Source organism: Nannobrachium achirus (assembly GCF_963921795.1).
Source record: "Nannobrachium achirus genome assembly, chromosome: 24".
NCBI classification, from domain to species: domain Eukaryota; kingdom Metazoa; phylum Chordata; class Actinopteri; order Myctophiformes; family Myctophidae; genus Nannobrachium; species Nannobrachium achirus.
Genome location: NC_137831.1, coordinates 48860838 through 48874170, shown reverse-complemented (window position 1 = coordinate 48874170; position 13333 = coordinate 48860838). Strand labels below are relative to the sequence as shown.

Genomic DNA, 13333 nt, shown 5'->3' with positions numbered 1-13333 from the left:
GGTGATTATGTAATAACTGACAGCCCTAAGTGACTCCAGCTTTGATTACTTCATTTATTCTTGGCTTCACCAAATGACACGAGACAGAAACCAAAGCTGCTTCAATGAAAGAACCAACCAATCACTCATCAATCATCTCCCTCCCTCCTTTTTTTTCTCCCTCTGTTTTCTTTTCTTTCTTTTCTTTTTATTTGTATATCATACCTTCCTCCTCCTGGCTCCTTGCTCTTCCTCCACTTCTTCTCAGATGCGTTCGGGCCAGATCACCAGGAAGCTGTGGGGCTCCAGTAAGAGGCTGACCCAGATCTCCTCGGGAGAGACGGAGTACAATGCCCCCAACAACAACCACGACTGATCAGCCAGATCAGCCCCCCACCTCCCCCTGCACGCCCCCCCCCCCCCCCCCCCCCTCCGTTCCCCCATCTCCCGCCATGAGTTCACACATTGGTTGCGTTCGGAAAAGCGCACTCAACTCAACTGGTGTGCCATGTTGTCATTCGTTTATTTCGGTGCACTTGGTGCGTTGTCGTTCGGAAATCCAGTGCGCGGCGCACCGGGTGTGCTCCGTGCACGCACTGAACGACTCTACTCGGAAGATGGGGTTTTCTGATTGGTCGGTTTTCATGGCCGTGTCTCGCGTTCCTCACCTGTGAACAATGGCGTAAGAAATGATAACAAAATGCACCATTTGCTGCTCTATTGGTCCTTTGGGCTTTATTGTTACACACGCATCAACGTGTAAACTAACAGCAGGTTGGCCAATGTTATGAATTAAGTTACCTATCAAATGGCAACGTTACGTTAGCGACTGCTGCTTTTCAGAACGTTTTCCGAGTGAAAAAGCTCACAGCTGCCTCTTAACTGGTCGTTCGTAAATAAGCCACACTGAATGCACTCTACAACGTCACCGCCCACTGCACTCACTACACTGAGCACCCACCTGGTGCGCATTTCCGAACGCACCCATTTCTTCCAAACCCTGTCTGTCGGTCACCCTGCCTCATCCTAATTATCTGAATGTCTCATATTGATTGACAGTTCATAGGAACCCTCCCACTGCTTTGGTTGTTTTCTCATCACTGTGTGTGTGTGTGTGTGTGTGTGTGTGTGTGTGTGTGTGTGTGTGTGTGTGTGTGTGTGTGTGTGTGTGTGTGTGTGTGTGTGTGTGTGTGTGTGTGTGTGTGTGTGTGTGTGTGTGTGTGCAGTGTGCACACAACATTTTTGTGCAAATTGTGGGTTTGACATGTGCATGTTGTTGTAGTGCAGAGCAGGTTAGGACTGACTGAATGGCGCAGGCGCTGTGGGTTCAGATCCCAACGTGCCTTTCAGCACATGCCCCACCACCATGCCCCCAAAAACAACCTCTGACCACTCCTGTCAACGCCACTCCGCAACCAGGCGTCTCCTTCACCACTCAGCTGATCGTCCTCATAATACCCCTCGTATCGCACCAAATTCTGGGCCCTGGGTACATGTATTTGGCCACGGACCCCCATCTTAAAATATTTAGTTCTAGCCCCCCCCCCCCCCCCCCCCAAAAGCAAAATTTGAGTTACAAATGTTCGCTTTAAAAATAAATATTTTCAAAGATTTGCACACATTTTCACGACTTTTCAAAAATAGCAGATCTACAAGCTCGCAGCGTGGCACTCGGTGCCGCGCTGTGAACTTGTAGATCTGCTATTTTTCAGTAGTTATAGCATTAAACAATTCTAGGCCTAAATGGGTCAAATTGCTTCCAAGCAGGGGCCACTGCGAGTCTGCGACATGCCGTCGCGTCAACCTAAATCGTCAAGAAACCTAGTCAGCTAACTGGTCTTGGTGCTCAGGAGCTGTCCAGGAGCATGTGTGTCTGATTGTTCTAAGGTCTGCGTCTCCGTGTTGAAATGCGAGTGGCCTTTCATAGTTTGTCCTCTTAGCCCTCAGTGAGGTGCCTTATGCGGTGAGGCTCACATCCCTGTGTGTGTGAGTGTGTGTACGCATTTTTCATTTGTTTTATTTTATTGTTACTGATGTTTGTTCATTTGTTGTCTTTTGGCAAACGCATGCAGGCGGCCAGTGCATTTCTTTGTCGTTTTCCATATTGTGACCATGGCCCATGAGGTAGCGACGAACACACGTCGCAGAAGTCACACATCGTTGTTGCCTGCGACATTAGATTTAGCCGACACTTGTTATATTTGGAGAACCCATAGGCATGAGATGAAAGTCGAGAGAAATGACGTAGTCTGTGTTATATTGAGGCATGACGTATGTAAAGAATATGATTTAATAACACTACACCATGAGACACTACGCAGAGCCAAAGGTCAGTCACGCCTCTGTACTTTCTCATGACCTTTAGCTCTCCACACATTATCAAACATTTTAATTTACTTGAATCCATTTATTTATAATTAGCGGTTGTTTTTTCTCGAGAGCAACTTGAGACATTACAGTATATGTTCTCTATGTCAGTGGTTCTCAACCTTTTCGAGCTGTAGTATTGTAAGACTTGGGGCATTACATTTTGTTTAACACGGTTCTATTGTGAAAATAGCAGATCTATTTTCACAATTTCTGCCTCTAATATTTGACAACATGGAGAATGTTTTTCATTTTATTTCATAAAAGAGTCTTAAAAGTCCTTAAATTGTCACTTTAGAAATGTGCAGATACCGTCTATACACTTATACTGTATGTTGGTTTGTTTACCGTTAATTGAGGAAAACAATGTTTCACATTACGTTAATCATCTGGGGACCCCCAAAATAAATTGGGGACCCCCCTAGGGGTCCTGACCCACAGGTTGAGAACCACTGCTCTATGTCAGGTAATTTCTGCTGCATTCTACATTCTCTAAACTCCATGCTTCACCCGCACTAAGGTGAAGGGGAGGGAGGTGGGGATCATTAAGGGCTTTAGTGAGATGTCAGCATTACCAGCAATATGGTTTGTTCCTCTGGACTTCCTCTGCCACACACCGAGGTTGGTCTTTCAAAGCAGTCTTCCTTTACATTCTAACAGCTGGGCAGTGGAGGGTAGTCTGCATTGAACCCCTCCAGTTAACGTCAGCTGTTATCATTGCCTCAAGATTTCTTGTTTCATTTGTCCTAATTTTATTTAATTTGGTTTCCTCCTTCGAGGTTCCTCCTTACTTATTTTCGGAGTGACACGTTTCTTTTGGCAGTTCCACCAATGCAGTAACAGCCACGGACATCGAGGTGAAAGTTCACCTCTACGTGTTGACCTGGTCAGCTTGTATTGCTTGATTTATACTTCATAGCAAGTTGATGTCGCGCGCCAGAAAAAGCCGCTAGACAAGCTCACAACGTGTTGTGAGCTTTTCTATCATCTATCGTCTATGGCGCAACAAAGTATAAATATCGTTTAAGAGACTGAGTGATTTTTTTTACGACGCTCGAACTCTTCCAACACATTTGCACAGATACTACAGTGTGTTCACGCCACTTCTGTGTGTGCATTTGTGAACACACAAATGTTTGTACATGTGTTTATTGTTTGTTTTTTTACGCCAAAGTCTTTATTTCATGATTGATTTTCATGTGACGGCATTACAATGTGTATACGGTGCTGTGTCTAAAATCAACATAACATTGCAGTCAAAGCCTCCATACGTTTTATTGGACACAGTGCTTTTGTTACTGTCTATCTGATTGTTTCTTATTTCTGTTTTTTTTTAAAGTGTCACAAAGATGTACCGGATGCTTTATTATGAAGACCAACCGTGTTCTTGTAAAGAAATGTTCTCTATTTTATTTCCACTCATTTTGGTTGGCATGTACAGTAGGCCTATGTGTCAACCTACCACTTTAATCACCATAAAAGGTGTATGGGAGGCTTTTCCAAAGTTTCGTTATTTTTTCTCGCGCGCGTTTATTTGTCATTCAGACACGAGACCACTGTCGGAAGCATTTTGGGGGGTCTCACTTCCACTACTGCACCAAATCAAGAGTGCCTTTTGTTCCCAGGTGTGTTTTGTTTTCGTCTATAGAAGTAGGTTCTCATGATTGATTTTCTTTTTTTGCCTGACAGAAGTTTAAAGTAAAGCAGCATTCCAGCAGAGAACACCCACGGTTTTAATGGTGACCATATATATATATATATATATATATATATATATATATATATATATATATATATATATATATATATATATATATATATACTGTATAGGAATTAAAACTCAAATCTAAATCCATGGAAAAAGTACTAGTTTGTGTCTTACAGTAGCTCCGTTCTCTGTGACTGTCACCAAAATGGATGTGTGTGTATATCTGATTATTTATGAATACAGTATATAATGTACAGCATGATTTTTATTTTGATGTATTTGAATTGTACTTTTTGCACTTTCCAGGTACTAAATTGTAACAGATTGTTTTAACTGTCTCCCTGACTTGTACAGACAAATTGCTTTGTATACACACGTGTAAAAATTATCATTAAAAGTGCTGTCTAAATTTAAACGGATGTAAATTCTGCTTTGTTCTATACGTTTGCTTGCTGTGAAGGGAGTTCTTGTAGGAAAATAATGAATGTAAATTACTGTTATTTGTCAGCATAATTTCTTTACTAAGTATCAATTTGTTTTTGATTCATTTGTCTCCCTAGGACTACGTGCGGGGTGATGAGACAATATACAAGATCACATGATGTGCACTGCACTGACTGAATTATTCTGAAGAAGTAGAGTTACACATTTGAAATGCTCACATTTTATTAGACGTATGGATGTTATTTGTTAATGTCAGTGTTCATTTTACTGCCATAGGTGGTCTTTACTTTGGTTTCTGAGAGAGCACAATACGCTCATCCAATGTCACATTTTGCACAACAATCATCTTAAGATCTGAATATACTCATACAGTATGTGTACGCTCTTCAACAACAATTCCACTGTGGTGTGTTTGTGTATTCATTTATGCTGCCATGGGGAAGGAACAGATGGACGCTCTCTTCAGCTCACAGTTCACTGCTGACCACCAACTCTCCTCTGTGGGTAGGCCAATGAGAGACACACAGAACGGTTATGAGTAGGGCTGTCATGATTAGAGCATTTTACATGACGATTCATTGTCACTTAAATAATTGCAATTAACGATGTAATTGTTTCTGTTCAGCTTTTAGGCTTTGAAGATGCACATGGGCAGATATGACACAACCTAAATATAAAAAGAAAAGACTGACATGTTTGACAACTTTATACTTTAAAAAGAACATTGATAGTGGAAATAGCCGATCTACATGCTCACAACGCATCGCATCGTGTCACGTGAGCTTGTAGATCTGCTATTTCCACTGTTTTTTTTTTTTATGTTTGAAAATATATGACACATTTTCAACATGGAAATGATTATGCCAATTATGAAAAGGATAACTGCGATTATGTCAAATAATTGCAATTAGACAATTATGTAATAATTGTGACAGGCCTAGATACGAGACATTTAAATCTCATACTGCAGTGTTTCTCAAGCGTTTTAATTTTATAAGACCCCCTTTTGATACTCTGGGAGCCCAGTCCACAATGTAAAATCATCAGAGTTAATTTAACTCCCATCAGTGTATGGACTTGCTGCAGACCCTTAATGGTCCATTTGGTTCCTACTGTAACTAGGCTTACGAAATTACGAGTTACCTCAGGCTTAATGGAGTCTTGTATGACATGAATCAATACATAGTGAGGATGTACAATAATATTGTACATGCTGTAGTACTTGATCTACGGATGTCTTCCATGTCACATGGCAAAGGTCACCACACAATGCAGCAAGGTTGTTATTTATCAGAATCTTATCAGCTGTTAAGTTGGTTTAACTCCTACGGTATCTACCAATGTCCCTCTGATTTATAGCCCCGTTTAATCAGGCTGTTTTATGTCACAACACTGCACACAGCACACTTGCATAACGTCGTTGTCGGGTGGAAACCTTGTACAGTATGTCCAAATCCGTTCGTTTTGTATTTATCATTTAAAAAATGAACTAAACTAGTGAAAACAGCCGATCTACAAGCACTGGTGCGAGGCGTTGTGTGCTTGTAGATCTGCTGTTTTCTCCACTTTGTTTTCTCCACTTTTGTATGATGAAGCAGGGCTTTAATTTGCGGAAAAAAACATAAAAATTTGAAACATGGAGATACGAGGTTTCTGCCCGACAGTGACGATAAATGAAGGGCCATGAAACATGTTAAATACATTGTGTCACATAGTGTCAAGTCCATCTGCATCTCCTTGGAAATGAACAAAATGACATCTCTGTGCTCCAGTTTGTTTAGATTCTTGAGTCTTATTGGAGAGAGAAGGTCTTACCGAGCCTGAACATCTCCATACAGACTGGCTTGTCAGTGTGAATGTTGGGGTGACCTGGCATCCAGTCACTGTAACCCCATTCTGACCCATCAGTCCATTCAGCCTGCTGGTTCTGGATGAGGACACACACACACACTAGGGCATTAACGAAAAAGTCGACTCAGTCGACTTACAAGTCGACTCCCACCAGAGAAAGTCAAAATGACTTTCTATTGTGAAAATAGCTGATCTACATGCTTGTGAGCATGTAGTTCGGCTATTTTCACAATTTCTGCCTCTATATATTCGACAATTTGGACAATGTTTTAATTTGCCATTTTAGAGGTATTAAAAAGGCCTTAATTTGGCACTTTAGAAATGTGAAGATACCCTCTACTTAAACTTTATGTTGGTTTGTTTACAGTTGAGTGAGAAAACAATGTTGCACATTAAGTTAATCATCTGGGGACCCCCCAAAATAATTGGGGGGTCGTGTGTGATGTGATGAAGTCATCAAACGATAAAGTCGACTTCAACTCAACTTTTTACTGAGTCGGAATTGCAAAAATCACAAGTCGTTAATGCCCGAACACACACACACACACACACACACACACTTCAGTCCAGTCTTGCGTACTATCATGTTAAAGCTTATATGAACTGGGCTGTATTTTCCCTCATACTTACACCCAGTTTTAGTGTTAAAATCACTAGCCGATTGAAATAATTTGAGGCATACAGTGACAGCTTCACAGTTTTAATAAACCTCAATTTGAATTAATTTCACGGTTGCCTTGCTAAATAACTGTCCTTGTCGAGTCGACAGGACTATTCAAAGCATAACAAAATGTTCAAAGGCCAATGTTTTATCAAGGTTAACACATCAAAGTCTGGCTCTGTTGATAACTTATCTGATGGACTGAATGAATGGCCTCCTTTCACAAGCTACAGAGCAGAAAATGGAACTACATCAGATGTAGAATATGTTTTAGGATTAGGCTACTGACAATGTGTGAGGGATTTGGGGACAGGGATCAAATACACTGCATCTAGAGCACCGCAACTTTTTAGCTCAAGACCCAAAAGAGAAAGCTCACAACGCGTCTCGTCGCACCGCGTTGAATGTAGCTGATTCGAGCTTGTGGATCAGCTACATTCACTACTTGAACTTGTTATTATTATTATTGAATTGTTTTGAATTGATGAAAAGTTGTGATTTATTTAGCTTAAACTTTTTCAAATGTAGTAAATGGAAAGAAATGTTAATTTACCCGTGGCCCATCAAAATTGGTTTGGGAACCATTGCTGTAGAGAATACACTCTTAGTTCTGGTCCTTGAAATGAAAAGGGAACTTGCCTTGAACACTCCTCCCAGCCAGGTCTGCACAGGGCTGGCCGTGCCGCTCTTGGTCACCATGGACACCAGACGAGAATGCAGGTCATGGTTGTTCACAGACGCGAGGTCAGCGTTTGGACTCAGTGCTCTGCATGAAAACTAGGGACCCACACACACACACACACACACACACACACACACACACACACACACACACACACACACACACACACGAAGCTACGTTTAGAGTTAGTTATGTTAACAAGTTGCATTAACAAACATCAAAGATGTGTCATTCTCTAACATCTGCATAAGGAAATATCACTAATAAGGGAGAATTGTTTATAGAGTTACCCCAACACTTTATAGAGTAACACCAAAAATGTTGGTGGTACACACTCGACTCATATGTCAAATCGACCGGCTTCATCCGGAATCGTGTGCATGCATTTTGCTAAGAGATATGTTGTTGTTGAGATTATTTATTAGTGAATACATTTTCCCCATTGACCTGAATGGGGAAAAAGCAAAAACGGCAACCACACTATAAATTTCCCAGAATTGCAACTTTTTAGTTCTCTTTCATTCTGTTGACGGAGTGTGACCGCATCCCACACAATGGCATTCCATTGAAAGCAATGCTTAAAAAAACACGCAGGGATTACAGTGTCATTGGAATATAAAGCTTTAACCTTTTTTGTGCAAAACATATTGAGTTACACCACCTTTAAATGGTAGATGGCAACATGTGTTCATCTAACCTGAGCTTCCTTGAAGGCCAGTGGAATGGGGTTGAACTGGTAGCAGCGTTCATTGATGATCTCCCCATCACATTTCTCTGCCTGTGTCCGGAATGTGGAGATGGAGAACTCTGTGCCCTGCCTGTATCCTACTGGAAGCTGGAACGTGGATGACTCGGTTCCCTGTCTGAAACCCTCCGGGATAGAGACCATAGGCTCTGTTCCCTGTCTGAAACCCTCCGGGATAGAGACCATAGGCTCTGTTCCCTGTCTGAAACCCTCCGGGATAGAGACCATAGGCTCTGTTCCCTGTCTGAAACCCTCCGGGATAGAGACCATAGGCTCTGTTCCCTGCCTGAAACCTTCTGGGATGATATGGATGGGTTCTGTTTCCTGTTTGAAACCTAGGATAGAGACCATAGCAGGTTCTGTTCCCTGTCTGAAGCCTTCTGGCACAGAGACCATAGGCTCTGTTCCTTGTCTGAAACCTTCTGGGATCATATTGGGTTCAGGTCCCTGTTTGAAACCATCTCGAATCATATGGATGGGTTCAGTTCCCTGTCTAAAACCATCTGGGATCATATGGATGGGTTCTGTTTCCTGTTTGAAACCTAGGATAGAGACCATAGGTTCTGTTCCCTGTCTGAAACCTTCTGGCATAGAACCCATGGGTTTGGTTCCCTGTCTGAAACCATCTGGGATCACATTGGGTTCTGTTCCCTGGATGGGTTCAGTTCCCTGTCTGAAACCTTCTGGGATCATATTGGGTTCAGTTCCCTGTCTAAACCCATCTGGGATGATATGGATGGGTTCTGTTTCCTGTGTGAAACCTAGGATAGAGACCATAGGTTCTGTTCCCTGTCTGAAGCCTTCTGGCATAGAACCCATAGGTTCTGTTCCCTGTCTGAAACCTTCTGGCATAGAACCCATAGGTTCTGTTCCCTGTCTGAAAACATCCAGAATCACATGGATGGGTTCTGTTCCCTGTCTGAAACCTTCTGGGATAGCGACCATAGGTTCAGTTCCCTGTCTAAAACCATCTGGGATCACATTGGGTTCTGTTCCCTGTCTAATACCATCTCGCATAGTATGGATGGGTTCTGTTCCCTGTCTGAAACCATCTGGGATCATATTGGGTTCAGTTCCCTGTCTAAACCCATCTGGGATCATATTGGGTTCAGTTCCCTGTCTAAACCCATCTGGGATGATATGGATGGGTTCAGTTCCCTGTCTGAAACCATCTGGGATCATATTGGGTTCAGTTCCCTGTCTAAACCCATCTGGGATGATATGGATGGGTTCAGTTCCCTGTCTGAAACCATCTGGGATCATATTGGGTTCAGTTCCCTGTCTAAAACCATCTGGGATGTGAAGAGAGCGTTCTGTGCCCTGGCTGAATCCCTCTGGAAGATGGTAGGTTGAGGGTTCCTCCACTCTCACCCAGCCTTCACCTTTCCTCTGAGCTGGAACTTCAACTAGAAAAAGATGCATCAACCTGTTAATATCCCTTTATTGATTATTTCCTTTGTTTGAATACATTGATATAGCTCAATAATGCAATACCTAAACATGAACAATTGTATTTGTTTGAAGTTTGATCAATTATAAATTAAATGTTTTATAACAAGTTAATCTCATAATTATCTCCATGGTAAAATATGCACTCTTCCTCTGACAAGAACAACAATGTGCATCTGTGATTATCTCTGCCAGGAGGCGGAGATTATGTTTTGCCACGCTCTGTGTCGTGTGTCCATCCGTCTGTCTGTTTGTGTGCAGCAGAAGAACAGCACATACTTTTGTAGTTCTGTTTCAGTTTGATTTGTTTCACATAGAATGTGACAAGAATGAGGAATGTGGTATAAATGCTCTGTTTAGTCTCCATTTTACTTTCTCTTACCCTCATTCGAAAGCCAGTGTCTCCTCTGCATCTCTCCAAAGCCATGGCCAAGGCCACGACGAATGGCAACTTAAACAAAGCAGTCAGAGTGGACAGGAAGTCACAGAACATGAAAGACAGAACGCATAATTTAGTGACATATAGTATTGGAATATCTCATCAACATAGTAATGTTTAATTAGCATTTATTAACATCACATTTGTCTTTGTTTTATTTTTAGCAGAGTTAAATCAAGTGGTTCACATACTAAACAGTAAACACAAGGTTTCGTTATGTACATGTTTGCTGAGATTGCATAGCAGGGACGTGCAGTGAATGTTAGAGAGGCAGGTGCTGACATTTCTAAAAGGGCCTTTTGGTGAAAATATCAAAAATAGCAGACCTCCAAGCTCACAACGCGTCACAACGCGACGCCTTGTGAGCTTGGAGGTCGGCTATTTTCGGTACTTGATACCACACTAAACTAAGCATAATCAAGTGAATACTGGAGATGTGACGTATGGCATGGATTTCTACACAGAGAGGGCAATTCTTTCAACATAAGATGCTGCATTCAAGTTCAGGAGAGTTTGGACAAGGCAATTCTCTTGAATGCTGCCTTCAGGTATGGCATGGAAAGAGGACATTTACATTTCTTTCACCACAGTAGAAACCGCATTCATGGTCTGGAGAGGGCACTTTTTACTAATAGTAATAGTGTATACAGTAAGTAACAGTATGGTTCAGCACTGTTGAGTTTTTTATTAGGAAGTTTTAGATAGAAAACAGATTTAATTTGATTTTGGATCTTACACTTCTTTCCTACTCCTTTTCGAACATATTATGATATTGAAATTATTATTATTTATTATGCAATAGTATTGTGTGTTATTTTGTGTTTTACTTTTGTTGTTTTTTGTTTTAATAGTTTTTTTAATGCATTATTATTATTATTATTACCCCAATTTGTATTCTATTTTGTCTTTTTTTATGTTCGAAATAAACAATCATTCGTTCATACAGACAGATAAAAGGACAGGGGCTCAAGCCCCCTTTGATTTCTATGTGTGTGCACGTGCCTGCACGGGAGACTCCACCCACCAGGTAGGACTCTCCTGTCCATCTCACTCATGTGTTCCTTCATCAGGCCTGTGTCCAGATCAATGAGGTAACGGCTGGAGGGCTCTGTGCCCTGTCGAAAGCCACTGAAAGGCCGTCCATGCACGGTTGAGGGCTCTGTTCCCTGATGGAAGCCATTGGGTAGATGGTAGGTGGAGGGTCTACCCAGGGCCACACTTCTTGCCCTGACCATGTCTCTAGTGCGGGGGAGAGGGACAGCTTGGAGCCCTATGGGGTCACAGGAAATCCAGACATTTAGGAAAAAATAAATCCCATGATTATGTACTGACGATACACTGATTTCTGTAGACAAACAACAACGACAACCAAACCATTACCATTGATTAACACACACACACACACACACACACACACACACACACACACACACACACACACACACACACACACACACTGACACACACACACACACACACACACACACACACACACACACACACACACACACACACACCTTGGATTTCTAGGGGTTGAACCAACTCATATTATCGGTTCAACATCTCTGAGGAGTGACTGTTGGGTGGCTGCTTGTGTGCTCAATCATTAAACAAGGAAGAATATGTTCAAATTGTGATAACAGCTCTTGCTTGACTAATACAGGTCAAAGACTAATCCCCTTACATTCATAACCGTTAATCAGTGACCAAAACATTGTATTACACTCCCAATTACAGTAGTTATGGAATCTATATATATATATATATATATATATATATATATATATATATATATATATATTAAGGCTGGGACTTTAACTGATTAATTGCGATTGCGATCATAGCGATGCAGCACCAACCAAGAAGAGACAACAAACGCAAAGGGAGAAGTAGCCGATCAGATCAGAACGCTTTAGTAGGGCAGGAGAGAGGGGTCTACCAGCACCCCAATGACATGTTTTCGAAACCTGTTTTTTTTGGACCGTTATGATGTCTAGTTATGATTTCTGCTTGTTGCCGTCGCCAACTAATACCCCATGGGGTTCATTTTTAACCTTTTCTCACAACTATTCCCGATCTGAACCATACAATGGTCATAACAGAAAATGCCATAACGCTTGATGTAAACAACCTACAGGGACAAATGAACACACTTCTATATGATTTTGACCCAGGGAATTCATTAAAGTGGTTATTTTTAACATTTATGCACATCTTGACCCTATTTCAGGACAGAAACGGTGAAAAATAACCCAAAAATGTTCAAAACACGTCTATACTTCTCTTTGTACAGATAAATTAAGGTGTATTCTTTTGATACCACAGGTTTTTTAGGACCCTTATGATGTCTAGTTATGATTTCTGCTTGTTGCCGTGGTCAACTAATGTCCCATGGGGTTCATTTTTAACCTTTTCTCACATATCCCCAATTAGTGTGGGGATTTAGGGGAGCAAATGCTAATTTCGTGCAATTTTGACTTAAAGCGCAAAATTTTGCACAGATGTAGCCCAGGGCTTGCTCTAATGATTTAGCTAGGGCGCCCGAGTCTGCGACCTTCGGGGTCACCACAGCGGTCAAATCAAGTTGGGCTCCCATTGACTTTCTATACAGGAGGAAAATACCCAGAAAAAGATTTTTTTTCTGGGTATTTAAGGAGGATCTGAGGGGTCTAACTAGGGGTTTGTCATGATGCTGAATCCATTGCAGGCATTTGTTTTGCACAAAAAACATTCTGTGGGCTAGAAATGGCCTCAGAAAACAATACACGTATGGGTGAGTATTCATGTTAGTCGGAGGCCTTAGGTTTTTTTTTTCTTGTGCTAATCAGTCTAAAAGTTCAAAATTTTGCACAGATGTAGCTCAGGGCATGTTCTAATGATTTAGCTAGGGCGCCCGAGTCTGCGACCTTCGGGGTCGCCACTGCACCCACACAACTCTGAAAAGTGATGACTCATCACTTTTCATCACTAAAGTCGATGGGAGCCCAACTTGATTTGGCCGCTGTGGC

At 41.7% G+C, this 13333-nt stretch overlaps 1 protein-coding gene and 2 long non-coding RNA genes across 3 annotated transcripts in view; 1 reads left to right on the top strand and 2 right to left on the bottom strand.

The window, feature by feature from the left end:
• nbeal1 (neurobeachin-like 1) overlaps positions 1 to 1601 on the top strand; it is a 160590-nt gene extending 158989 nt beyond the window's left edge. Inside the window, exon 57 of the mRNA XM_080720925.1 lies at positions 248 to 1601. Within this exon, the coding sequence (XP_080577051.1) occupies positions 248 to 355 (108 nt within the window). The 3' untranslated portion in view covers positions 356 to 1601. The remainder of the gene's footprint in view (positions 1 to 247) is intronic.
• A 3110-nt stretch (positions 1602 to 4711) lies between these two features.
• LOC308280077 lies at positions 4712 to 7672 on the bottom strand. Its single transcript, XR_013961717.1, has 3 exons — positions 7564 to 7672; positions 6314 to 6425; positions 4712 to 4996 (listed from the first exon to the last, which is right to left on the bottom strand). It is a non-coding gene; the product is annotated as an uncharacterized lncRNA (long non-coding RNA).
• Positions 7673 to 9566: 1894 nt separating this feature from the next.
• Positions 9567 to 11421, bottom strand: LOC308280495. Its single transcript, XR_013961747.1, has 3 exons — positions 11350 to 11421; positions 10269 to 10337; positions 9567 to 9843 (listed from the first exon to the last, which is right to left on the bottom strand). It is a non-coding gene; the product is annotated as an uncharacterized lncRNA (long non-coding RNA).
• Positions 11422 to 13333: the final 1912 nt, after the last annotated feature.